This window comes from Canis lupus, chromosome 23 (assembly GCF_011100685.1).
Source record: "Canis lupus familiaris isolate Mischka breed German Shepherd chromosome 23, alternate assembly UU_Cfam_GSD_1.0, whole genome shotgun sequence".
Lineage (NCBI taxonomy): Eukaryota > Metazoa > Chordata > Mammalia > Carnivora > Canidae > Canis > Canis lupus.
In genome coordinates this window covers 7514701-7542261 of record NC_049244.1, presented here as the reverse complement: position 1 = coordinate 7542261, position 27561 = coordinate 7514701, and the positions used below count along the sequence as shown (strand labels likewise).

Here is a 27561-nt window from a genome sequence, read left to right as displayed (position 1 = left end):
CATTTTAAAATAATCAGAGTGCTTAACCTCTTGCTTTCTTTCCTTCAAATGTACAACAAGCCACAATGTTCAGCATTTATATGGCCCATATTCTTCTACAACTCTAGAGGGTGCACAAAGGAGTCTTCAGAATTCCTATTTTCCACATGGGAACCCCAAGTGGGCTCAGAGCTAGCAAGTATTATAAACAGGCCTGGAACCCACTGTTTCAGGGTCCTCCTCATCTCACTAGAAAACATCTTCCATTTAAAACTTTCTTTTTTTTAATTTTTATTTATTTATGATAGTCAGAGAGAGAGAGAGAGAGAGAGGCAGAGACATAGGCAGAGGGAGAAGCAGGCTCCATGCACCGGGAGCCCGACGTGGGATTCGATCCCGGGTCTCCAGGATCGCACCCTGGGCCAAAGGCAGGCGCCAAACCGCTGCGCCACCCAGGGATCCCCATTTAAAACTTTCTATTCCTGCCTGAGCAGCCATCAAACCCACCGCCTGAGACAGATCTAGTAGCTGTTGGGCTACCAGCCTTACCCACAGGCTCCAACACCCCTGAAATAACCACTCTGGGGCCCAGTGAAATCCCCAGGTCACCAAATGAGAGAGGCGCCTCTTTGGGGTCCTCAGATCATCCTATGATGAAAATCACTGTCTGCCAGCCTCTCTGCTCTTCATTCCTTCAAACCAACTGCCCACAGGACCCCTAACAAGGGCACTCTCTGCCCAAGGACAAAACTACTGGAAATAAGAATGTGCCCACACACTCACTGGCTCTTGCCCTAGGACATTAAACTACATAAAATAAATCTCTTGTTATTCCTTATACTGCAAACCATCTTCATTTCTCTCCACTTGATACAGTTTCACATTCACAGCATGTTTCTCAAGGGGCTATACCAATCCTTCATAAAGCACATCATCGCTCCAACCCACTAAGTAGTTGATTTTTAAACTGTTTAGTTCTGACTCAATTCTGATGCCTTGCAAGCCATTGAATTGGCAGGTAAATTACTTCTATTTTAACTTATAGACTTAGCAAAGCCCCTGGCTTCCAGGGCTTACTGCATTTTATGGTCTTTCTGGGCCGGAGAGACCATAAAAAGAGGCGGATGTTTATCGTGGGGCATGCTGACTCTTCCTAAGGAAGGACACTCTGCATTTAATGTCTAGTTTATTGTCTCCTCATTTGTTTTTATTTTGTTTTTTTAAGTGCCATAAACTGTTTAAGGAGTGATCTTGGAGAATTCCTAGAAAATCCAAATATTACATTTCACAGTAAACTAAACTGAAATTAAGGCATTCTGTGAGGTCAGAGATCAAAGTGTCAAAGGCAGTATGCATGGAGGAAAACAATGAAGAGTATTTCTGAATATAAATTATAGAAAGAAAAGACTGTTTAGCTCTGATTATCATTATGTATACACACGCATGTCAATCTGACTCCTACATTAAAAAAAAATTCCTAGGGACTGTCTCCAAAGGATTACTAACCTCATCAATCTCTCCAAATGAGTTCTGCTGTGAGGGAGGAAGGGGGCCAGAGCAGGGAAGAACAGGAAAAAGAGTATTCTCTAAAAATAGCAAGACTGGCCAAACTCAGATTCCAAATAATCATAAGAAAGGGGAGGGTCATCTAGCATCACCCCAAATCTTAGAGTCTGACATCTTTCCAGTTATAAGGACTGTTTTTTTAATTCTAAAAAATTAAAAGGAGAATATGAGCAATTTTTATTTCAAAGGTCTTTTCTGTTGTATGGAAACAGCACGTCCTTCCTGGGCAGGCAGCGTGTGGGGCGGGGTGTAGGGGGTGCCTCTCCCAATGGCTCAGCCACAAAGGCACATAGGCCCCCATCTCCACCCTCTTACACAGATGTCCAGAGCTATTACCACACCTCGGGTCCACCCTCCACAGCCAGGGCCAGGTCCTGGGCCACCGAGAACAGTGGGTGGAGGGGGTCAGGGACATGATGCCACAGATCTCCCCCTACCCAACAAGGAAGCCCCCTGCCCTGCTCCAAGGGAGGATGGAGTGGCTTAGGAGGCACAGGGAAGAGGTCCCTGGGTGCTGGGAAAGTCCATTCTGAGAATGTTGACCAAATGACAATTCATCAGAGTGAATACAAATTATGTGTGTCCTTTCTTGCATGTGTTATAGTTCATTAAAAGTTCTCTAACCAACAACCAGGAAACATGGCAACGGAAGTAAATGCAAAAATGGACTCTGCAGCTTTGAAAACAGCAGACAGGTGAGAAATGGTGAATAGGAAGGGACTGCCCTGTCACTTGGAGAGGACACAGCACACAGCCAAGAACGCTGCTGCCACCAGAAATAATCTAGACGCTTCAGTTACTTGTCATCTGAGCCTTGGAGACTACTGAAAAGCAGAAACATCAGATTTGAACATTTGGAGGTGCCCTCCCAAGTCCAAGAAAAGAGTCTATGCCTATGCCGGCGGGGGTTGGGTGGTGATGGCAGGAAACGAATTCTTTTTCTCCATTTCTCTGTCATCTGCACACTGGGGGTGCCAGGGACAGCGTAGAGAGGAAAGGGACTTGCCCCAAATCCTGATGCTGTGTTTGCACCTGCTATCATTTGTTCGCTGGGGGAAAACAGGAAGGTACCACAACACCTGCAAGTCAAGACCCCGGCAAAGGCAGAGCTGGATGCCGGGTTCAGGGGTGAGAAAACATCATTTGTCAATGAGACATTTGACGCCCTGTCACAGCTTTTAAATTCTCCACCTGTTCTTTACTTTGAATCAGCACCAGATGCCATTTTTAAAAAACCCACCCACGTCCCCCTCTTCAAACCTGCCCTGGAATCCAATATTATGTTCCCTAGGGATACAGGTCCTACACTCACACCCCAGGTACCTCTTGAGCATTCAAAAGGTGTTTGAAAAACATCCACCTTCCTGTGTGTAATTTGCAAATAAATACTTGCCTTGCAGAAAGCCCTGACAGGTAGACTTGACACATTAAAGAAAAAGCAGGGATCCCTGGGTGGCGCAGCAGTTTAGCGCCTGCCTTTGGCCCAGGGCGCGATCCTGGAGACCCGGGATCGAATCCCACGTCGGGCTCCCGGTGCATGGAGCCTGCTTCTCCCTCTGCCTGTGTCTCTGCCTCTCTCTCTCTCTCTCTCTGTGTATGACTATCATAAATAAATAAAAATTAAAAAAACAAAAAAGAAAGAAAAAGCAAGTGGATAAAAGGTCTCCATGTAAATATGGATGACATCACCATTCCCTGTACCTTGGTGTCACTCTAGGGCCATTTTATAGCATTTTCCCTGTCTACCAGTCAGCCACCAAGAAGGGATGGCAACTGATTTGCTTTCTAGTTGTTTTAACAGTGACACTCAGCCCTTATATTATTCAAACACACTTTTCAACACTCCTCTTTGAAGAGATCATCTCCAAGCACTGACCATGAGAAGGGTAAAAGATGTGGCCTCTCCCCAAGCAGCGTCCATAATAAAGGAGACATACACACAAGATAAATTATACATACAGAGGTAACAACATAATGCTCAGTTCCTAATGAGCCCAAAGATGCTAAGCTTATTCCAGAAAGCACTGTCACCAAACGACAGGCTTCAAGGAGGAAAATGAGTCTCAACCAGGGAGGATGGAGGGGGCTGGGAACAGAGAAGACTCAGGACAAGCCTTTCCTAGCAAGATGACACATGTGCAAATGTTTCTCATGAATGACTAAATAAAATCTTTTAAAAATAAATAAATAAATTTTTAAAAAGAAGGAAATACTGTCATATGCTACAATACGTATGAACCTCGAGGACATTATGCCAAGTGAAATAAGCCAGTCACAAGATAAATACTGCATGATTCCACTTACGGGAGTTATTTAATACAAACTCTTAGAAACAGAGGAATGGTGGTTGTCAGAGGCTGGGGGCAGCAAGAAGGGGGCAAGTGTTCAATGGTACAGAGTTTGTTTTACAAGATGAAAAACTTCAGAGATCTGTAGCCCAACAAAGTACACACAGAAAATGCTACTGTACTGCACACTTAAGAATGGTTAAGATGGGGGATCCCTGGATGGCTCAGCAGTTTAGCACCTGCCTTCAGCCTAGGGCGTGATCCTGGACACCCGGGATCGAGTCCCACATCAGGCTCCCTGCATGGAGCCTGCTTCTCCCTCTGCCTGTGTCTCTGCCTCTCCCTCTCTCTCTCTCTCTCTCTCTCTCTCTCTCTCATGAATAAATAAAATCTTTAAAATATAAATAAATAAAAATTAAAAAATTAAAAATAAAAATGGGTAAGACGGTAAATTTTATGTTATGTCTTTGACTACAGTAAAAGAAAAAAAAAACATGAGGGAAACGAATGCCGTTGGATGCTTCTCCTTCTCTAACACCCATGGGTGACTTACTGAATGGATGAAGCAGTAATTGTATAAAACATGAGAAAAATAGCTCTGCGTGCAATGAATGAGAGCAGGATTATCACAGTAGATTATCATATCAGAGCACTATCTCCACTAAGCACTGGCTCTGCCTTCTTGGTATCCTTTGCTAACTCATTCCTGTAATCGTTACGGCTGATCACATCTCCAGAGACAGCTCCCTCCTCAGACTGATTTGCAGTGACACAGAACCCTCTGGAAGTAAGTTCTTGGCCACACAGAGGTTATCCTTCTGTGGGAGGAGGAAATGTTTTCACAGGATCAACCTCTGGCTCTAAGCTCCAAGCACTCTAGAGCATGGTGTGTTATACCACCACCAGACTACCACTTGCTCTATCCTGAATTTCGACCTCAGGCCATCCTGATTTAGAAATGGATCAGCTTCTTCCCTCCTTTCCAGAGGACGGCACACAAGCATTTGAGCCCTCCTGGGGCCGAGCTGTCCAGTCAGGGTCAGGCTCAGTGTCTGGAGGAATGTAGAAGTTTGGAGATGGTCCAGGAAGACCGCAACAGTAATTAAAGCACTGGACATGGCGACACACAGCAGGGTTGGGGCCCTCAACAGATATACAATGGTTCCAGTAGGGAGGCCCCTCCATACTGGTGATAGCATTCAGCTGCTTCCTCCTTCCCCATGGGGCCTGGCAAGGGGCAGATGATAAATTTGTGGTGAAAAGGCAGGCCAAATTCACATGAATAGCCTCTGCTATGGCGAAGTTTAACATAAAAGTGGGCTCCTGAAAGAGGGGAAGGAAACATTTTGCCTAGATCTGTACAGAAAACCTACTTCCCCTGGGATAAAATATAAATATGTAAAACACTCCACTTTACAGCATGTAGCCCAAAGGAAGCCTCCAATGAATGGCAGCTGGTAATATTTTCCCTCCTTGATCTTATGTTTTTATAAGAAAAATCTTCATAGAGCTTCCGAGAAAAGTCAATGAAAAGAAAAGGCCTATGAAGTCAGAATACTGGTTATCTCAGTGGAGAGGGGCACAAGGGAACATTCTGGTATTAGCAACAAGGATGCAGGAGTGTGGTTAAGAAAAATTCACCAAGCTGTTCACATCAGATTATGTAAGTACTTTAGTGTTCTACCATAATAGAAATGAGTAAAAGAAAAAGAAAAAAGTAGACAAAATTTCCGAGGTAATTATAAATTCCTTTTTTGTTGAGTCTAATAAAACCTTCTGGAGTGATGGAAATGTTTTCTCTGTGTGCTGTCCAACATAGTAGCCAGTAGCCATGTGCTGCTACTGATCACTTGAAATGGGTCTAGCATGACTGAAAACCTGAATTTTTAATTTAGCTAAATTTAAAGTATACTGACTCCATGTGGCTGGCAGCTACCTCCTTGGATGGTCTAGCTCTGGGACATCACAGGTCTCAAGGGTCAAAACTTCTCTTTGTACCTCTGCAAAGCACCCAATGAACCTGCTGAGTATATCATATGCACTTTGGGAACTAAATATAGTAAACCCTTGAACAACATGGTGGTTTGGGGGCAGCAGTCTCTCATGCATTTGAAAATCTGCATATAGCTTTTGATTCACCCAAAACTTAATAGTCTGTTGACCTGAAACCTTATCAAGAACCTACCGATCTTCCCAGCAGGTCAGAGAGTCAGTTAACACATACTCTGTATGTTGTATTTACTAGACACTATATTATTACAATAAAGTAAGCTAGAGAAAAGAAAATATTAAGAAAATCCTACAGAAGAGAAAATACATTTTACAGTGCTGTAAAAAAAAATCCACCTGTAAGTGGACCCATGCAGTTGCAACCCGTGTTGTTCAAAGGTCAACTGTAAAGCACTAAAAATAACATGGATTTCATAATATATAATACTATGTAGGAATAAGCAGGAATAAACTACTACACACAACATGGGTTAATTTCAAAAGTATTTTGAGCGAAAGAAGTCTTACACAAAAGAACACACATGGTAGGTTTCCATTTATATGAAGTTCTAGAAATATAAAAAGTAATCCATGGTAGTACTAATGATAACAGTGGTTGACTCAGGGTGGGAGGAATGGACTAGAAAGGAACACAAGAGAACTTTTGGGGGATGGAAGAAATAATCTATAACTTGATGGAGACAGGGGGATTACACAGGAGTGTACCAGTGTCAAAAGCCAAACTATAATCTTAAATCCTGTGCATTTCACATACCGCATACCCTGAAAAGCACACACTCACAAAAATGCTTACGTAATGAATAAGATTTCTGAAGCACTCTTCACCCACATTTTGTCATGATTTGACAACTGTACCTCTGCACCCTAGAACGGATGTTAAACATTTGACAGATAAAGAAAATATAATGGTTAGTTATTTGTCCAAGCAGTAGTCCAGAGCAGGCAACCTCAAGGCCATACCCTTGTCACCGTGCCATCCAGCCTGCCTAAGGAATCACAAAGTCATTCATCCTCAGAGTGCCACCCCTTCTCCACAGCACCCCCGGAGGCCTTACCAGCACGAGGCCATCAGCCTTGGGCTGCCGGGCCAGGCTCACCCCCATCCACTCATCATCCCGGTCTTCCCGGCAGGTCTTTCCACATGGCATGCCCCGATTCTTCCCTAGATGAGAAAGAGAAAAGCCAGACTTCCTTTTAGAAATGATGTTCTGCTGGCTGCTTTTCAAAGGGTGGTCTACAGTCCAAATGCTGGTCACCTGCCAGTGAGAAAATGAGGAACTTGGAACAAAGTGTAAATCAACTCTATCACGATGCACTGTTGACTGCTTAATTCAGCCAATATTTTTTTCATCGCCAAGACTTTTGCTCCAGGAAGGAAGTGGTGCGGTGATTTACATTCTGAAGCTAGCTCCTTACTCTGCTATGCACCAGGAATCAGCAGTTCACAAACCAGTCATTTTGAGTGGCACTAAAGAACACCACGGACACTTCTGCTTTTCAGCTAAAGAATATCTTAACAATTCTTTGTTTAAAAAAAATATAGCTAGGATTTCTTGCTGGGAAAGAACTTTGGAGAAAGTGAAGACCTGAAGGGATAATAAAGTGTGCCAAGCACGGATCTATGTGACACTTACCTCACTTAACTTTGTCAAGGTAATTGTGTAAGGTAGATATCTTAGTCCTAACTTTACAGGCAAGGAAACTGAAGCCAAAGAGGCTATGGAACTTTCTCAGTCCCAGTAAGTCCCAACTAGTAACTGGGAGAGCTGGGCTCTGAACCCAGGCGAGTATATAACCTGATTCTAAAGATGACGGATCATATATTTTCCACTGGACCAAAGTGAGCTTTGTAAGACCTCCACCTATCATATCTTTCCCCTACTTGAAATATAAAGCCTAAGATTGATTTTAATGGCCTCCCGCTTCATGCAGAACATAAAATCTTAACACCTTACCCCAGCCCGCGTTGTCAACTCCCCATGTTCCCATCCTCCCGCTCACCACTCCAGCTATACTGTCCTCATTTGGTGCTTTAAAATGGCACAAGCTTTCCTCTGCTTGGAGGTTCTGCCTCCCACAGCTGCCCAGCTAACTACTGTGAATCTTTTCAATCATGTGTAGATCAACTACCCACCTCCCCTCTGGTCTTCTTGCACTCGACTATTCATTTTAATAGTCTCTTTGCCCACTAATCTGTATGGCCCAGGAGGGCAAGATCTTTGCTTTGTTTCACTAGTAGGTCTCAGTGCTTAATAAGTAATATGCACTCAACACATGATGGATGGATGGATGGATGGATGGATGGATGGATGGATGGATGGAAGAGGGGATTAATGATCAGGCCACCCTGAGATGACAAAGAAGAAGTGTGAGGGTACGGAACCCATTTCCATCTTGGCAATGACATCCACCCACCTCGAGCCATGTCCAATTCGGTGCATCTCCGGTCAGGGTTGGTGTGGACACGGCACTTAAACACAGCCCCAGGGGACTTCACTGAAGCGCTGTATTTGGAATCTGCCTTTGGTGCCCCCACGAGGACCCTGCACGTGAAGAAGAAAGGACATTCTGTCACAACCCAGCACCAGGAAAGAGGAGGCTGATGGTTAAATCCTCACCCAGCCATGGGTGGGTTGCCTGAGCGCTTATTGAGAAACCCTCCTCCAGCATTAAAGTGTGCTAGAGGGCCTAAGGGGAAGGGTCCCCCGCAATGAACCTATTAGATTTTTCTCCTGGTACCTTTAGAGCTTAAGACTGGCTGAGAACTCATATAACCAAAGAGCTCATATCTAAAACCTATAAAGAACTCCTATAAATCAATAAGGAAAATACAGACAACCAATACAATAGTAGGCCAGATACTTGATGAAAGAAGATAACCAAACCACCAATAAACATATAACAAGATGCTCAATAACATTTCTTATCAGAGAAGTCCAAGTGAGAAATCCATGCCTCCTAGAAGGTTACAAGTGCTGGCAAGGATACAGAGGAACCAGAACCCTCATATACTGCTGGTGGGAGTGCAGACCATGACAACCACTTTAGAGAATTAGCAGTTTTTAAGAAAGCAGAACATGGGCCTACCCGAGAGCCTGGCAATCCCATTTCCAGAAACACACCCCACAGAAATGCAGGAGTCTACCAGGAGACATGGACAAAAATGTTCACAGCTGCAAATGTCATGGCCAAACACTAGAGGAGACTCAGAGGTCCACTCATGCCAGAAGATACAGGTAAATGGTGGCACAGAAATACAACAGCATTCTACATGGCAACGAAAATCAATGAGCACGCAACTACTGCCACATGATGAATCTCACAAATACAGCACTGAGCAAAAGACATCAGGCACAATAGGCACTCACTGTCTGATTCCATTCATCTGAAGTCCAAAGCAGCTGGAATTTAACTGGTGCTAAAGGTCATGCTACAGGTTACCTCTGGGGAGGAGCAAGGGGGGTTGTAGCTAGGGAGGGGGGCTTCCAGGGGAACTTGTGATGTTCTATTTGCAACCTGAGGAGTAGCTAACCCAAATGTGATAACTCATTGAACTGTATATATGACATGGGCCTTTTCCAGATGTGTGTGACACTTCAGCAAATAATAATAATAATAATAATAGTAATAACAAAAAGTAGGAAATTTAGAGATGCCATTTCTCTTCTGTGTCCCCTCTTCCCCTTGCCCTCTACCACACCCAAGGCACCTATGTTTAAGAGGAAATAGGAAAAAAATAGCAGGAGGGTAGAATTATAAACCATATCCTTTACGCCAATCCCAAACCAGAGGTAGAGTTCAAATATGAACAGGGCCAAGAAGGAAGCTCAGCATCCCTTCTTCATCATGAACCAGAAGCTGCTGTGGAGATGAGCTCCCCCTGCAGTCCCCTTCCCTGCCATGGAAAAAAAGAGTGAGAATGCTAAGATGACAGAAGAGATACACTTAGGGCTGTGCAGGCACGGAACATGGGGACACTGGCAATAAGCTCCCCTGCAGGTGTTGCAGAAACACTTCTGCCTCATGTTCCCAGAGAGCAGTCCAGTGCCGAGCTAGAGTGAAGAATTCTAATGGCACCAATAGGCACAGCATGTGCTGAGCCATATGCCATTTGGAAAAAGCCTTGTCAGGTGAGACTCTGAACAAGATCTACACCTGTGTCCAAAGAGTAGAAAACTCCAAGCCACTTCTGAAGGAGAACACGAGCTGCTTCTTATGTGTAGCAGCCTGGAAAGGAGATGCAATTCACCCTAAGAGGTACCAGGCACATTGTGAAGTACACCATTCCCCACTGGCCTTGGAATAGAATGCATTATCTACTATGTATGTGTGGAAAAGCAGTCTAGCAGAGGTTGGAATGACCCCAGACAGCCTCCCCAGAGATGTGGAAAGCTAGCCCAGGCTCCCCTCACTTTGTCCTGAAAGTCACCTTCACCTTGGGAATCATGACATTCACCCACCCCCACCCACAGAATGACACTGCTCCCTCCCCAGCACCTTGGCTGAAAGGAATGGAGATTTATATATCAGACAACAAAAGTCTGGGACCCTCAGCAAAGGCCCAACAGCCATACTAATCTGGCTTAGAGACGTGGTATCAGGTTCACAAGAAGGCATGTGGGTCCTGTCTTCATTCCCACTGCCTCTGAGCCCAATCCCTCAACACCCAGAACACAGAGGATCTCTGAGGCCACAGTGAGCCAGGGAAACTCACCCTCACTAGACCGTTTTTTTCTAGGTAGGTCTTGAGAGTCTATACACAATGGGGTATAAAAGGAACAGGCCTCGAAGCTTCCCTGCGGCCCCTCGGTAGCACCCCAGGAAGCTGTGCTTCCAGGTGCTTGCTGGCAACTCCCACTCCTGCAGCCCCCCCCCCAGTGGGCCCCAGCTGCAAAATCCTTAGGCAATGGTGGGGCTGGAACCCACAGCCTTCGGAAATCTTTGTAAGCGCTTCACCACACAGACCACACCAGGGCAACTCGCGGGCTCCCGGCTGCTCTAACTCAAATGCATGATGACACTCAAAACAAAACTCCAGTGAGAAGAAAGCCACATTAAGGGATCAATTTCCCCCCCTGGCTTCTGGCGCTGAGCTTCAGAGCCACCAGGGCAAGCCAAGGGTTGCTCTTGATAATGCCAGTTGTGTTTTCACAGGTGAGAAGAATTAGCAGTTTGACATGTCTAAACTGCCGAAACATCCACTGCCTTTCCACATGTCAGGTTGTAGGAGCTGCGGAACATAAAATGCCTCCTGCACTCAAAAACCCCAGTGGGACAGGGCTTGGTCCAAACATTCCCACAAATTTCAAATTTACATTAGCACAGTGAATAAATGCCACTTGCAATTCATTTGGTAAAAATTACACAAAGGAGAGAATTATTCCCATACTGAGGAAGGGAAATGGCTGCAAGAAACAAGGTGCTTCTGTATCACATCCTCCCAAATGGCACTAGGACCCTGGTCATGTCAGAAGTGCCACTGTGCCAAATTCACAGATCAAGGCTCACAGGTTATCCCAGGAAGGGATCCCGGAGGGCTAAAATCCCAACTGCGGCTTCATCCAGCCTAGAGCTGAGACTGAGAAGGGTGAAGTTCCCATCAAAACCTAAGATAGAAAAAGGATCCACTGGTTTATTTTTCTCTTCCAAGCCCAAAATACTCAGGGGTTCTACCATTGGGCTGATCAAGCACTGATAACAACCCTCTGCGTACAGCTCTTCATCAGCTGGCCAGATGAGAAGGTTCTTCCCAAATCCTTTGTCATGGGAAATGAAGCAAGAGATGAGGGGGTGTGTGTACACACATACACGCTCACTGGGGTGGCACGGTGGAGCATGAGCTTGTATCTCTGTGTTTACAGAACGCCGTGGCTTCCTCCACAGCCTGGTGCTGTTCTTTACCTAGGCTGTCTGCCAGCAAGACTGCTGCTGCCGGCCAGCCGATGAGCCTGTCTCTTCTGAAGTTGGTTCAGCTGGCTCTCCGCCAGGCCAATCCCAAGAGATGAAGAGCATGCAACCGCCCAGGGTTCAGGACAAACCACCAGAAAGATGCCATCTGCCTTTTCTCTCATTGTTCTCTGAGTTATAAAGAGATAGCCCAGACACTTCAAAGATCCCCCCAAATCTTCCCTGTACTCTTGACAAGACCCTGAGATGTTTCTTTCCCTTGTACGGTTACCATATGAAAGGGCCCAAGTGTTCCCACCAACAGGCTCCCATCACTAAATCATCAGGCTGATTCTCACCTTTGCTGGCTACTTCAAGTGTGGTCCTCAGACCAGCAGCATGGGGAACACCTGGGAGCTAGATGGAAATGGAGAATCTCAGCTCTCAGCCTGCTAAATCAGAACGCACGTCTTAACCAGCTCTCTGGTTGATATATAACTACCAATGCCGATTACAAATCATGCTCCATTTGGAGCCAGTATGAACAGATGACTCTTGAGAAGTGAGACTCTCCTCCTATCCTAGCCCGTTAAATATGCACCCAAACTCCCAAGATGTTTTAGGGTCCCTTCAATTAATTCATAACTCTAGATTTCTAATTACAAGGACAACCAGGGTGTATCGGGCACTTAGAGTATGCAGATGCTGGGCTGGGCTCCTTAAAGGCAGAATTGCATTTAATCTTCAGAGCAATTCTGTGGAAGGCACTCCCATCCCCATTTCACAGATGGAGGAACAGGAGGCCAAAGGTAGTCACGGGCTGTACCCAAGCCCACAAAGCACAGTAAAAAGCAAAAGCAAGCCCACAAGTACAGGGCCCTCTCCCCTCTCTGCCCACCCCACATGAGCCAGAAAGTAGGAAAAGGGAGCCAAGTGTGGAGCGACCCCTCTGCTGCTAGCCACCACATGTGATCTTGCCTAAACAAGCACTCATGAGGCTCTGTGGGTGGCCCCCAGGTTAGAACTTTGATTTGGAATTTCTGTCATGCCAAAGGACCAGGGTTTAGAATAGAAAGAAGCCCTTTATCCTCCTGCAACAGGCTGTGTTGATCACTTTCTTGCTTTTCTAAAACGTGTACTCTGCTGGCACAGTGATGCTCAGAGGTTTGCCTCTCCTAATGTATAGTTCAGACACCTGTCTGGAGAGCTGGGCCCATCTGCTCATCTGCCAGCACCAGTTATGCTCACATGTGGTCTGATTTCTTGCTCAAAGGTAACCCCGTTGGGCAGCTTCTGGTGTGCACTTTACTCAGAGACTGTGGGTTACACAACTGGTGAGCAGTAGAGCGTGGATCTACACCCTGGGCATCCATGTCTGAGGGTGTGCTCTTTCCAGTCCTCCAAACTCCCTGATTGTGGCAGTTTAAATGCCCTCCCTTTTTCCAATGCAGCCACCTCCTTGGTTGACATGTGTGTGGTCAAGCTGGCTACAAGGGCTCCACTCCTACCACCCATCTGCTCTGAACCCATCCCTAACATCAAGAGAGCAAACAGCAGGTAAATTCCCTAGCCAGCAGGCGACAGAGAAGGACCAAGCTGCCTCCCTGGGGAAGGCTCCCTCCCTGCCCACTAATTCCACAGCAGCAATTCCTCAGGGTGAAATTACAGTGAGTTCGAGGGCAGCAACTGGGAATTGAAAACCTTAAATGCATTAGGTTTGCTTCTGTGCATTTGAACCCAATGTAAAAGCTTCCCCAGGGACCCATGTGTCAGTTACATGAGTGGAATTCAATCATTGCATGTCCCTCCACACTGCCCAGATACCCTAAGAATCACTCCACCTCCCTTACTGGGCAGAAAATAGCCAAGACTTGAACAGAGAGAGAGCTGGTTGGTGCCAGGGAGCCACCTCTGACCACACAGAACCCTTAACACCCAGAGAGCACAGACTCTCTAGGGCCAATGCCTGCCAACAGAGCTGGCGAACCTAAAAGGCCCCAGAAGCTCCTCTTTTTACATTTGGGGAAACTGAGGCTCGGGCTCAAAACAGGGAATACTAACTGCTTTTTAGGGGTTTAAAATTAGTATTTCCACTTGAGTTCTAAGCTTTGAGGGCAAGTTATTCAGGGGGGAAAAGTGTAAGAAACACAGGGATAGCACAGGGTTCAAGTTCTGCAACACTGATAAGTGTCCTATCTGAGGCCACATAGATTCACTACTCTGGGCCTCCATTTTCTTCCTCTGTAAAACAGGAAGAATTGAAATGTACCTAGTAAGGGTTCTCACAACGTTTAAGCTAATGTTTATAAAGTACCTAGCATGGTGCTTGGTACAAAGTTGGTGCTCAATGAAACATGAGAGAGAATGTTAGACAGTAGGCCAAACACCTGAGCACCCAACTTGTCCCAGCTCCTCATCTTCGTAGCACTCTCAGGAGCTCCTCAGACCCAGGAATTTATTCAGACCCTCAGCTGAGCTCATAGAAATCCAGGAATGCCTAGGACACTCTCACCAGTACTAGCAGACTGCAAAAGGAGCCATGCCCTTCTCAATGGGGCTCTGCAGCTTCTTCCATTAGGAAGTGACGTCTGTCCCCACCCTCCACCCCCGGCACCCCTTAAATGTGGGCAGGCTCAAAATTTGTATTGGCCAACAGAATGTGACAGAGGGGGAGTGGTTGACTTCCCAGCTTCGGCTTCAAGAGATCATTCATGCTCCTGACTGCTCTCTTGGCACCCTGCTCAGCCATCATGTGTACAAGCCATGCTGCTGGGGGGTAAAAGACACATGGAGAGGAGCCATCCCCAGTGAAGCCATCCTAGACCAGCCGGCCAACCAGCCTAACCAGAAGTTGACAGCAGACACATGCATGAGCCCAGCTGAGAGAAGAACCATCCCGCTGAACCCAGCCTAAACTGCCAACTATAGATTCATGAGCTAATAAATGGTGACTGGTTTAATCCCGAGTCGTAGAGTAGTTTGTTACACAGCAACATTGTGGTAATAGAAAACAGAGCATCAAGGTAGGACATGCCACTTTTGCATGGAAGTGCACTGTGGTACCTCCACTGTCCCCCAATTGCTCCTCAGTCCAGCCTATGGACCTGGCTCTGCAGCTGAGAACTGCTGCTCCTGTTTCTCCAGCTGTCTGGTCTCCTCTCCTTCCCCCAAGGGAAATCTTCTTGCCAACCAGGACCACAAACTTTTACTGAGGACCCTGCTATGTGAAAGGCAGGGTGGGGTGGGAGATACAGCCCTGAAGAACGTGCTCCCTCACCTCCAGCTCTGTGATCTCAGGCAAGCTCCCTGGCCACTCAGGACTTCGTCTTTAAAAGATAATACAAATGCACAGTCCTCTTCCCAGGACAGCAGTGAGGCACGAAAAGAAATGGCAAAGTATGTGTGCATGTGTGTGGGGGGGTGCATTTAGGATGGCCAGACTTTTGAGAACAGGGTAGGAGTTTTCATCCACCAAGGCCAGGGGCAGACAGAAATGCTCCTAGAAGTAGCATCAGGGCACTTTTTCTTCCTCCTTAGGAAATGGATACCTTGGACAGGGGCTTGATGGGGGAGGGCACAGTAGCAAGGCTGACCCTGAAAATGGCCAGACCAGCACTAAGTCAGGCCCATCCAGGTTCAAATCACAACTCTGCAATCTACTTGCTGGGTAACCTTGGTTTTGGCTTCTGCACCTCACTAGCAGCCCCACTGCTTCAGAGTGACGATGAACATACCCCCTCTGGCACACAGACAGTACTCATAAAAGACTGGCAATAATATTTTTATTCTGGGAACTTTACGCTGGAGTAAAGAAAGGGAAAGAGGGGATCCCTGGGTGGCGCAGCGGTTTGGCGCCTGCCTTTGGCCCAGGGCGCGATCCTGGAGACCTGGGATCGAATCCCACGTCGGGCTTCCGGTGCATGGAGCCTGCTTCTCCCTCTGCCTGTGTCTCTGCCTCTCTCTCTCTCTCTCTCTCTCTCTCTGTGACTATCATAAATAAATAAAAATAAATAAAAAAAAAATTTAAAAAAAAAAAAAAAGAAAGGGAAAGAGGGAGGCGTTCAATCCAAATGCGGAGTCAGAAAATGAAACAAGGGGCTTCCATGCCCAATTGGGACAGAGCAGAGGCGCAGGCAGGGTCCCCTCCGTGGAGAGGCATGTGGAGAGGCCTCTGTCAGGGAGTGAAGTGTCCTCAGAGGCTGCTATCCTGGCCAGGGCCTCAGGTCTTGGCAGATGCACCGAGAAGCAGCCACTGGAGAAGGGAGCATGGTAAAAGAGCCAATGCTTTCCTTCTCCACCTGAGAGCATCAAGTAAACATTAAAATCCAAGAGAGGCAAGACTCTGGGAGATGTGAATAAAAGCCATGAGGTCTTTCCAGTGCTTTCTTGCAAGAATTTTTTCTCCAAGAACAGGTTAGTACTTTTACCTTTATACTTTTTTACTAAAATTCTCACTACTACCCCCCAACCTTAGAACTACAGACCTACCTCTCAGACTTATATGGAGCCCCCATCCTGGGGAGCACCCCACCACAGGGGTGGCATCCCACCTGCTGAGAGAAGAAAGCAGCATGCAAAGCTCTGGGATGTCCAATCCCACAGGCCTCCAATTAAAGAAGCCATCTCAGGGACGCCTGGATGGCTCAGCAGTTTGGTGCCTGCCTTTGGCCCAGGGCGTGATCCTGGAGTCCCAGGATCGAGTCCCACGTCGTGCTGCCTACGTGGAGCCTGCTTCTCCCTCTGCCTGTGTCTCTGCCTCTCTCTGTGTCTCTCAGGAATAAATAAATAAAATCTTTTTAAAAAATAAAAATAAAAATAAAAATAAAGAAGCCATGTCAGAGCCCTTCTGGAAGCAGAGAGGATGTAATGGAATACACAAAAATGCAGATTTACATAGAGTATGACCAAAATTTTAGAAACCACACATAACGAATGCACCTTACACAGGTCTATCACATTCATTTCTGCATTGAGTATAGACACTTCGATTTTGATAAATGTACTGAAAGCAAACTCTTTTAGTATCTCAAGTTGGGATGAAGAGGACCATTAGTTCCAAAGGCCAGATCCAAGTAAAAATAAAAAGAAGTACTAGTATTTATCAAGGGTTTCCTAGGTGTTGGAGGTGGTATTCCAGGCTTTGTGGACATCACCTCATTTAAGGCACCCAAGAATGAGAAGAGGGAGAAACTCTTTATTCCTCTTTTCCAGAGAACACACACCAGCTCTGCCACGTTGGCCACCTGACCTAGGCAAGCAACATCTCTGTGTTTCAGTGTTCCCCTTTGTGAATGGGACTAGAATGACAACCAGCTGAGACTCAGGCACATTAAATGAGTTCATGCATATAAAGCATGTAGCATAGTACTCAACACATGCTAAGGACTCAGTATGCATGGCTGCTGCCACCATGTTGCTTCAGCTGTGAACAAACTCACAACACAAGGCCTTTCTGTTCTCTCAGAAAGCAGAAATTGGGGACCCAGAGAGCCTGTGGTTTCAAAGACTCTAGATCTTTCCCAATCTTGGATTCACTTTCACTTTCTAGGGCTCCCTCTGGAAAAAGGAAGGTCATAATAAAACACTTTCTTCTGCTTGGGCTGGTCACCAATCCACGTGGTTTAATGGCTTGTGGTTCACAAGGTACCAGGAATGAGGTCCCACTGCTCCCTCTGGTCAGGAACTCATAAGTTGCCCAATGGTTCAAGGTAAGGGGGCGGGGGGGCTCTCCCTCTTCCATCCTTCACCTGTGACTTCCTTGAAATCAGGAAGAGGTGCCCTGGGCATCAGTTAGCAGCTAGAACACCCTGGAGTTGGCTGTAGGCCAGAATCCTAATGTTCCCCATGCTGACCCAGCGTAATAAGCAAAGGCACAGATAATCCCCAGCCACAACTGCTGGCCAAGGAGCACATCTCATACCTTCCTAACACAGCGATTCACAGACGATGGGCTCCATGGCAGCCATGGAGACGTGCATCCCCTGCACCACCTTATGCTGCTCAGCTACAAGGGGGCAGTGAGCTGACAGTCCCCAAGGGCAGCCTCTTCAGGGTGGCAGAGCAATCAAGCTGAGGCCATGCTCCTCCCAGGCAGGCACAGCCAATGACTGATCAGGATCATGGTGGGGGCGAGGGGGAGGGGTGGCCCTGCTGAACTGATGGACACCTTAATTAGATCTACAGCACAGTCTGAACTCTCCTTGCTCCCTCCCGCCATTCTTCCATAGCCCTTACCCCCCACACTTCTCTGGTACTCCTATCTCTGCCCGAGCATCCACTCCCAGAGGACACAACACTGACACAAGCTCCCAGTCAATGTGCATTGATCACCGAGCCTGGGGCCAGCTTTGGACAAGGTAACTCTAAGCTGCAGTTCTCCAACTGGCAAACTGGAAAACCATGCAACCAGCTTGTCCCAAAGATTCCACTAAAGACTATGATGCCTGTGAAAGCATTTGACCCCTTACAGAGCGATGCCCAACCAATACTATCTGTTGGGATGATCAGTTTTCATTTCTTAAAGTTACAGGCTACTCCCTTGATTTCTGAGAACACACTGGCTCCTTTTAATACACACGAAAACAACATTTCCCCCCAAACAAATCACAGTAAGAGTTATCAGAAAAAGACCATTTCTGGACTAGCAGCAAGTCAGCAGGGAGTCAGAACTGGCTGGGGCCCAGCTCTTCACACCCTCACACCCAGAGCTGTAAGTGACTTGCTTGAGAAGAGTCGTCTTCTTGCCCCATAACGTTCTCCCCTGGGCAAGACGGCTGCCTCTGCCTCTGCCTCTGCCCCTGCCAGCTTTCAGCACTAGCTCAGGAAACAGCACCCTTGCCAGCTTCTCCAGATCCGCAGAGAAACACCCCAGAGACCCCAAGAGACACTTTCTGGGTCCCTTAGAACTCATGTCTCACACACACACACGCCATGCCTTCCTGAGAGCTTGAGAAAGCAGGCTCTGCAGGGCAGTAAGAACCAGGTGTGAAGAACAGGGTCTGAAAATGTGACTTCCAGAAAATCCTTCTGGGGAAGTGGAGCCACACTCCCACCCAAGGGCCTGGTATGGGCCAGAACTCAGCCAAGACATGCCCCATGCAGCTTAGAAGAAGGTGCGGCTGCCACTGCCATTTCTGGATGCCTCCTCCCAGAGACAGGCAGTGGGCTACAGCAAGGTCCTGGATCCCAGGGTCCCCCTTTTAGAAGTTTTGCCTTCATGGGGGTCTCCCCTTTGCCCCTCTGAACCACCTGTGCCATCCCAAGAACGAGCCTCTCCCCATCAGAGCCCACATATTAGGCTGTGCCTGAGACACAAGACAAGAACCCCACAATGTCATCCATCAGACAGGTGGTGGGGTTTCCACTCCTGAATCCCTCCACCTTAGCAGAGCAGCCACTCCAGTGTCTGAGCAGGGAAAAGACAAAGAAGTCAGCCTCCCTGGCTTGTCCACTATTAATTCGGAGTTAGATTTAACCACCCGAACTTGTTTTGATACACAGATATGCCAACGGCTGATTTTCTGTTTTTCTTATGTCACCATCTGATCCTTGTCTAGCCCTTCAAGACTGAATTCATTGCTCTAAACACCCACGCTGCCCAAAACTCTCCACGGTAAGTATTCTACATACCGTCCGGTACACTAGTCATTATCCACGTGTGGATATTGAGCACTTGAAATGTGGCTCGTATGACTGAGAAACTGAATTCTTAATTTTATTTGATTGTAATTAATTTTAATTTAAATAGCAATCCATCTGGCTAATAGCAACTGCAGTGGCAGTGCAGAACCGTCTAGCTTGTTCTTTTAATTCTCAACCTTAATGCAAAAGGAGAATGTTATGTTCTCCTTGGCTCTGAATTACCTCCTATTCCTCACTGAATGATGCTCTGACAGCCTTAACAAAGCAGAAAGCCGGCGCGTCTTCCATTTCCGAGCACTTGCTCTGCGCCTGAGCACAGCCGTCTTGATGTGTCCCGGGAGATGGGGCAGGAAGCACGTCGCCAGAAAGGAAGCCAATGCACCCAACCACCTCGGACTCCAGGGCGTCTGGGGCAGAGAGGAAGGAGGGGAGGGGAAGGGAGGGGTGTGAAAGAAACCCACTCTGGGGGCTGGACGCCAGCCGGGCTGCATTTATTTATATCACAGGGTGTTATAGTTGTCTGCCCTGCAGCTGAAGAACCGGTACACGTCTAAGCAAAGGGGACAGAAATGGGCTTTGTCCATGTTCCCTGGCACCTAGTGCTGTTGCTCAAAGGATGCAAGAAGACCCGGGGCAGAGGGTGTGGGGAGAGAGGTACAGGAGAGGAAGCTAACTCTGGCAGGCAGACGCCCTGAGTGTTGCTGGCAAAGAAGAAACTGAGTCATTTGTATGTTTGCACCCAAATGACATCTGTAACACTGTCTGGGATATTCTGGTCCACCTGCCCATGAGGACAACTCTCACTGCCTGGAGCACAGCAACAGAGGGACCATTCAAGCCAAACACTGGGTCTGGGGCTCTGCTCTGGATGTGATGGGACCAGAGAAGCTGTGTTCAAGCCCCAGGGTTTAGAGAAGCAAGGTCACCTCTAGGTCTTGCAGAGATCTAAAACTTTCTGAGCAGTGACAGGTATGCTCAGTTATGGGATTCAAGAACAAGTGTTAGCTCTACTGGCAGAGCACATACACGTGCTTTGCGATGTGCGCCTGGAATCACGTTAACACCACGGACCCTCAGCTCTGCGGCAGAGCCCACCCTGACCCTGGTGCCTGGGCTGTATCCCCGGCCCCTCCAGCACATTCTTCTTGCTCCTCTATCCTATCTGCAACAAATCCTTCTACCTGTAAAACAGTGTTCAATTAACATGAAGCCAATTTATTAAACCACTAATACTGAACTAAGAAGCTCAGTAGGAATTTCTTAAGAAGACAAACTCCAAATACAAGGATTAATTAACATTTTCCTTCTTCTCAAAAGTTTCAATGTCTTTCTTTTCCTTTTCATGTCTATCACTTACTTCTCACACCCATTTCTGCCTATTTGTGATCTTTTTAATTCCCCTCACAGAGATGGCTAAGTTCTTCAACTGCACGGGATCAGCCCTGCAGCAAATCACTCCAAAACCCCAGGGTCAGAGTTAATGCATTCCTCTAAAGTACACACTTTAACTTCACTGGCACTTTGAAGATGCATAGAAAACGTCTCAAGCCTCCCTCCTCTCTGACCCAGCAAATTCCAAGCCCCGGAATCTATTCAAAGGAAATAATTAAGGATGTCCGCAAGGCTTTAGTTACAGGGATGTTTACCCCTGCTGTTGTTTATAATCATGAGTAATTGGAAACAACATACACGTCCCTCCAGTAGGAGGGGATGCAGACTCCTCAGTTTTGAGGAGTCTGCATCTCTAGTGGCCCAGGGCCCAGGGACTGCCCAGTAGGAAGAGACCAGCAATCAGTCGCTAAGTCACTCAACCAACCCCAGAGCTAAACGTTTAGAGACATTGGGTAGATCCAGATTCCACAGAGCCTGGATCTCGTAAATTTAGGGTGACTACCTTTCAGACAAAGTTAGGACTATAAATTTAGGGGATCCCTGAGTGGCTCAGCGGCTTAGCGCCTGCCTTTGGCCCAGGGCGCGGTCCTGGAGTCCCGGGATCGAGTCCCGCGTCGGGCTCCCGGCATGGAGTCTGCTTCTCCCTCCTCCTGTGTCTCTGCCTCTCTCTCTCTCTCTCTCTCTCTCTCTCTCTCTATGTCTATCATAGATAAATAAATAAATAAATAAATAAATAAATAAATAAATAAATAAATCTATCTTAAAAAAAATAAAATAAAATAAATTTAGGCACAGGGTCTTGGTGGGGGCCCATGTGAGTGAGGGGGCTTTGGTAGAAGTTTCCTTGGCCTCATGGGGAGTCTAGTTTCCAGAGAAAAGAAAGAGAAAGGAGGCGTGGCTGGAAGTCTATTGCTTCAAGAGCCACAGTTGACAAAGTCTGGACAGCAGAATCAGCTGAGAATAACATTCAAGGTCTAAGACAAAGAATATTGGAGGGAAGGGAGAGGAGAGAAAAGGCTAGGGAGGAAAATGCTGGGAAAAAGCAGCAAGAGGACAGACATCAAGGACATAGCAAAACTATGATAAAGGGACTCCTGGGTTGCTCAGTGGTTGAGCATCTGCCTGCCTTTCCTCGAGAGCCCCCTGCCCAGAGAAGCCCTTCAATTCCTGACCGTTGGCTCCACATACTTTGTGCCAAGGCCACACAGTCCAAGAGCCCAGCGTGGGGTTCCGGGATGCGTTCTCCAACTGCTCCTGTTGTATTCTCTACCAAATCCAAAGCCCACAGTGGACTCTGGACATGCGGGACATGGAAAAGGCCTGCTTGGCTTTAAAAGGGGGATTTGAAAAAATAAATTTAAAAAAGGGGGATTTGGCAATGCAGAAAAAGATAATCTAGCCTTACACTCAGCAACTGGAGTAAACTGTAGAGAAGGAGATGCAGGACTGGACAGGGGCCACAAAGGACTTTAAAAACTGGTCCTCTTGGAGGCAGTTCTCCTAAACAATATGATTGTGAACACGCTGGCCGGTCATGGAGTCACCCTTTCCCAGGAATGCTCAGACCTACAAACCCACCTTTAAAAAAAGATTTTATTTATTTATTCATGATAGATGCAGAGAGAGAGAGAGGCAGAGAAAGATACAGGCAGAGGGAGAAGCAGGCTCCATGCAGGGAGCCTGACTTGGGACTCGATCCCGGACTCCAGGATCACGTCCTGAGCTGAAGGCAGACGCTCAACTGCTGAGCCACCCAGGTGTCCCCAAACGCACCCTTTTTCAAGATTTTTTTTCTAGATTTATTTATTTATTTATGATAGACATAGAGAGAGAGAGAGAGAGGCAGAGACACAGGAGGAGGGAGAAGCAGGCTCCATGCTGGGAGCCTGACGTGGGACTCGATCCCGGGACTCCAGGATTGCGCCCTGGGCCAAAGGCAGGCGCCAAACTGCTGAGCCACCCAGGGATCCCCCAAACGCACCCTTTTTGATCAGCTTCTGTCCAATTCAGAGCAGTGACGGTCTCACAGAGCTGCATGTGGAGAGCACACATTCCTGACCTCACCTTCCTAACCTGCATCCCCAAAGGATACTCACACTGGTGCCCACACAATAAAACCAACTCCAGACTTGCCTGTCACCCAGGGCCCACTGGGCCATGACCTTGAATAGGAGAACTGTCTGTGGTCTAACTCTCTGATGAAGAGGTGACCCTTGTGTGCTGTGGGGTTTCCACGTGCCTGGGGAAGGGGTCAAGGAGGAACCAACCTCATCTCCGTGGCACTCCGCAGGGGCTGGGCAGTCACGCTCTGTGCCTGTTAGCTGCTGGCACTTAATGGAGGCAGGTTCCTACCCTCTGGGACTCTCGAGGAGCAAACTAGACTCCTTGACCTCTAGAGAACCACATCCCTCTTCTAAAACCTCAGGTGCTTGTCTCCAGGTCCGATGGCCCGTGGGAAAGGAGGCCCAGGCTGCCCCAGAAGTCACCCACCAGCCTTGTGACTTAGGGTCCAGGGCCGCCGTCCCACCCAGCATCCTGGACCCTCGCAGCTTGCTTCCCCGGAGGCCCGGCAAGGAGGGAGGGGGCCTCTGGGCCGCAGGGTGCCCCGCGGGCTCCCAGACACTGCCTTGGGTCCCCGCCTCCCTACACACGCGCCCCGGGGGCTGAGCCTCGCCCGGCACCACGCAGCAGAGTGGCCTGGGGCAGGCGGCGTCGCCCGGAGCTCCCGCGGCCGAGGAGCCTGCGCCCGGAGCGGCGGGGCTGCTGGCTCGGGGCCTCGGACGGAGCAGCCAAGCCTGCGGGCGGGGCGCGGGGAGAGCTGGGCTCCGGCGGGACCCCGGACCCCGGACCCAGGACCCAGGACCCCGGACCCAGGACCCCGGACCCCGGACCCAGGACCCAGGACCCAGGACCCCGGACCCAGGACCCCGGCCCGCGGGGCACTCACCAGCGCGTGTGGTCGTGGACGTGCTCCAGCACCGCGTAGCCGAAGAAGGAGCCGGCGGGGCCCTGGAAGCGCACCGGGCGCTGCGGGTCGAGGCTGTAGGCGTCGGCGGGCGTCCCCGCGGCCACCAGCGCCAGCAGCAGCGCGCGGAGCCCCCCGGCGCCCCTCCGCGCCGCCGGGCCCCCCATCCCCGCCGGCCGCCGCCCTCGCTGTCCCCGGGCCGGGCGCCGAGCGCGAGGGCGCGGGGCCGCGGGTCGCCGACGGCCGGGAGGCTCCCGGGGCGGGCTGCGCTCCGAGGCTGGCGGGCAGCGGCGCGGGCCCGGGACGGCAGGCGAGCGCGGGCGGCGGGGCCGAGCGGGGGACGGGCGGCGGGGGCGGCGGGGGCGGCGGCGGCGGGCGGCGTCCACGCTGCGGCCGCGAGGTCTGCGCGCCCCGAGCGAGCGGTCCCGGCCGGGCGGCGCTGGACTGCGGGGAGGCGCGCCCGCGGGGTGGGCGGCCCGGGGCGGCGGGGACGGCGGGGGACGGGGACGGGGACGGGGACGGGGGACGGCGCGCCGGCGCCCCCTGCCGACCGCCCGAGGCCCGAGGCCCGCCGCCCGCCCCCGCCGCGGCCCCGCCCCCTGCGGGCCTCGCACCCCAGCGGGCGCCGGAGGACGCGCGAAGGACTGGGGGCGCCGCGGCCCGACGGGCGGTCACCTCCAGCCGAGGCGGGGAGCGGGGACCCGAGGAACCAGAAGCCCGGGGTTGGGGGCTCGGGGAGCGCGGGGCCCAGTGGTGACTCCGGTTGTGATGCGCTGGCCCAGGGATTGAGCCCCGCCCCGGGGCCCCCGCAGGGAGCCTGCCTCTCCCTCGGCCTAGGTCTCTGCCTCTCCCTGTGTGTCTCATGAATAAATAAATACATGAATCTTAAAAAAAATACAAACACGAAGAAGCTCTGAGGGTTGGGCCCAGCTGTGTGGGGGGAGTCAGGTGTTGTTACTGTGATGAAATATACACAGTATGAAACTTACCATCTTCACCGTCTTTAAGTGTACAAGCTTCATGGCATTAAGTTCACTTAGGTTGTTGTGCATCCACCACCGCTCATCTCTAGAACTTTCCTGTCTTGCAAAACCGAAACTCTACATCCATTAAACACTAACTGCCCAATCCTCCCCTCCCCCAGTCCTTGGCAACCATCGTTCCACTTTCTGTCTTTGAACTGGACTGCTCTCCTGCTCTCAGGACTTCATATGAGGGGAATCCTATGTGGCTGGCTTATTCCACTTAGCAAAATGCCCTCGAGGTTCACCTAGGTCGGAGCAGGTGTCAGTACTTCCTTCCTTTTTAAGGCTGAATAATATTGTACATACATGTTTTCTTTATATATTGATCCTTTGATGGACACTTGGGTTGGTTCCACCCTCTGGCTATTGTGAATGTGAATAATACTGCTATGAATATAAGGGTACAGTTACCTGTTTGAGATAATCGCAGTCAGGTCTTTAAGGTATATGCCCCTGAAGTAGGATTGCGGTATCATATAGCAGTTCTGTATTTAATTTTTTAAGGACTACCATAATGTTTTCTACAACAGCTGCATCATTTTCCATCCCACAGACAGCGCACAAAATTCTACTATCTCTATGTGCTCTTAACACTTATTATATTCTGGGGGTTTCTCTCTCTCTCTCTCTCTCTCTCTCTCTCTATATATATATATATATATATATACACACATATATACATATATATGTGTGTGTATATATATTTATTTATATATACCCATACACATACAAATATATACAGTGACATATTCACCTCACATCCTATTCTATAGATACATAGATATAGATATATATACACACACACACACACACACACAATAATCCCATGTCCCAGATAGCAAGTACCTAAACTCAAAAAAAGCAGCACAAAAAAAAAAAAAAAAAAAAAAAAAAAAAAAAAAACAAAAAAAGCAGCACAATTAAACAGAGAAAGGTTATTTCTGCCTCATTTCCCCAAGCTTGTTTCTCTGTGTGAGCTGCCCAGACTCACCAATGGTGCTCCTGGCCACACAGTCACCTAAGATAAGAGCCTAACACAAAGTCCTATATCTATTTCTCTCCCACCCCCTATCCAACCAGTCCTGTTTATTCCACCTCCTCAAACTCTTAAATCTATCAACTCATTCTCATCTCTGCTGCCTAGGCTTCGGGTCAAGCCCTTGCTTTCCTTGACCACAGTGTCATAATTATTATCTTTTTTATTTCTACAGTATCCATAGGGATGTCCCTCATTTCATGCATCTTATAGGTAACTTGTGTTTTATTTGTCTTGGTGAGAGTTATTAATTTTATTAATCTTTTTAAAGAAGATTTCCTTCTTTACTGTTTCTTCTAATTTCTTTGGATTTAATTTGCAATACTTTTTTCTAGCTCCTTGAGATAGATACTCAGATTTTTAGCCTTACTATTTTTCTAATTCTTTTCTAATATATACATTTTATAATATATAAATATATATGATATATATAATATATATAAATTTCTATACACACACACACACAAATTTCCCTCTAGGTACTATCTGACCTGCATCCTATAAGTTCTGCCAATATATTGTATTGTCATTATCGATCAGTTCAAAATATCTATGTATGTATGTATTTATTTATTTGAGAGAGAGAGAATCTTAAGCAGGCTTCGTGCCCAGCACAGAGCCCAATGCAGGGCTTGATCTCACAACAGTGAGATCATGACCTGAGCCAAAATCAAGAGTAGGTCCCTTAACCAACTGAGCCACTCAGTTGGTTTTTCCTAAAATATTTTCTAATTGTTGTTGAGTTCTCCTTGGTCCATGGAATATATAGAAATATATTCTTTAACTTTCAAGTTTGGGGAGTTTTTTTTTTTTTTTTTTTTTTTACTAATTTCTTTTTATTTTTTTAAAAAGAAGTATTTATTTTAAGAAAGAGTGCCTGTGGTGGGGGGGGCAGGCAGAGGGAGAGGGAGAGAATCTCAAGCAGACTCCCCACTGAGTAAGGAGCCCCACTAGAGGCTCCATCCCACAACCCTGAGACCATGACCTGAACTGAAATCATGAGTCTGAGACTTAACCAACTGAGCCACCCAGAGACTCCTTGTTACTGATTTCTTAATTCCATTATGGTTGTAAAACATACTTTGTATGTTTTCAATTCTTTGAAATTCATCAAGATATACTTTATGACCCAGCATATGGTCAATTTAGTGAATGTTTCATGGGCACTTGAAAAAAATGTAGGGACATCTGACTGGCTCAGCCAGTAGAGTGTGTGACTTGACCTTGGAGTTGTGAGTTCCAGCCCCACATTGGGTATGGAGATTAGTTAAAAATAAAGTCTTAAAACAAAAAAAAAGAATGTAGAACACATTGTTGGAACTTTTGTTCTATGTATGTCAGGTCAATTTTGTAAAATCATGTAGATCAAAATTTATATATCCCTATTGATATTTCTTTGCTTATTCTATGAGTGACTTGATGAGATATATTAAAATCTCTATCTATGATGATGAATTTTCTAATTTAGTTCTGTTGGGTTTTTCCTCTATAATTTAGGGCTTGTTTTTAGATACAGATATATGATTCATACTGAATTGGCTCTTTTATTGTCAATGAAGTGTGACTACACTATTATGGTTTCTCTATATGTGCTCTCTTCTTTTATACCTTTCCCCCCTACAACAGAGATAAGATAATGGTTTGAAAACTTCTGTTGCCTCCCCCTTCCCACAGGTTGGAGCCAATGCTCCATAGCAAGACTGAAGTAGGGTGGGTGTCCCTACCCTTGTTTCCAGCCCCATTTGTGCCCCTTTTCTGCCTCACTGCCAGGAA

At 47.8% G+C, this 27561-nt stretch overlaps 1 protein-coding gene across 1 annotated transcript in view; it reads right to left on the bottom strand.

Annotated features, from left to right (window-relative positions):
• ITGA9 (integrin subunit alpha 9) overlaps positions 1-23894 on the bottom strand; it is a 336390-nt gene extending 312496 nt beyond the window's left edge. Inside the window, exons 1-3 of the mRNA XM_038570409.1 lie at positions 23710-23894; positions 8259-8386; positions 6899-7005 (exon numbers count right to left, since the gene is read on the bottom strand). Of these exons, the coding sequence (XP_038426337.1) occupies positions 6899-7005; positions 8259-8386; positions 23710-23894 (420 nt within the window). The remainder of the gene's footprint in view (positions 1-6898; positions 7006-8258; positions 8387-23709) is intronic.
• Between the last annotated feature and the right edge of the window lie 3667 nt (positions 23895-27561).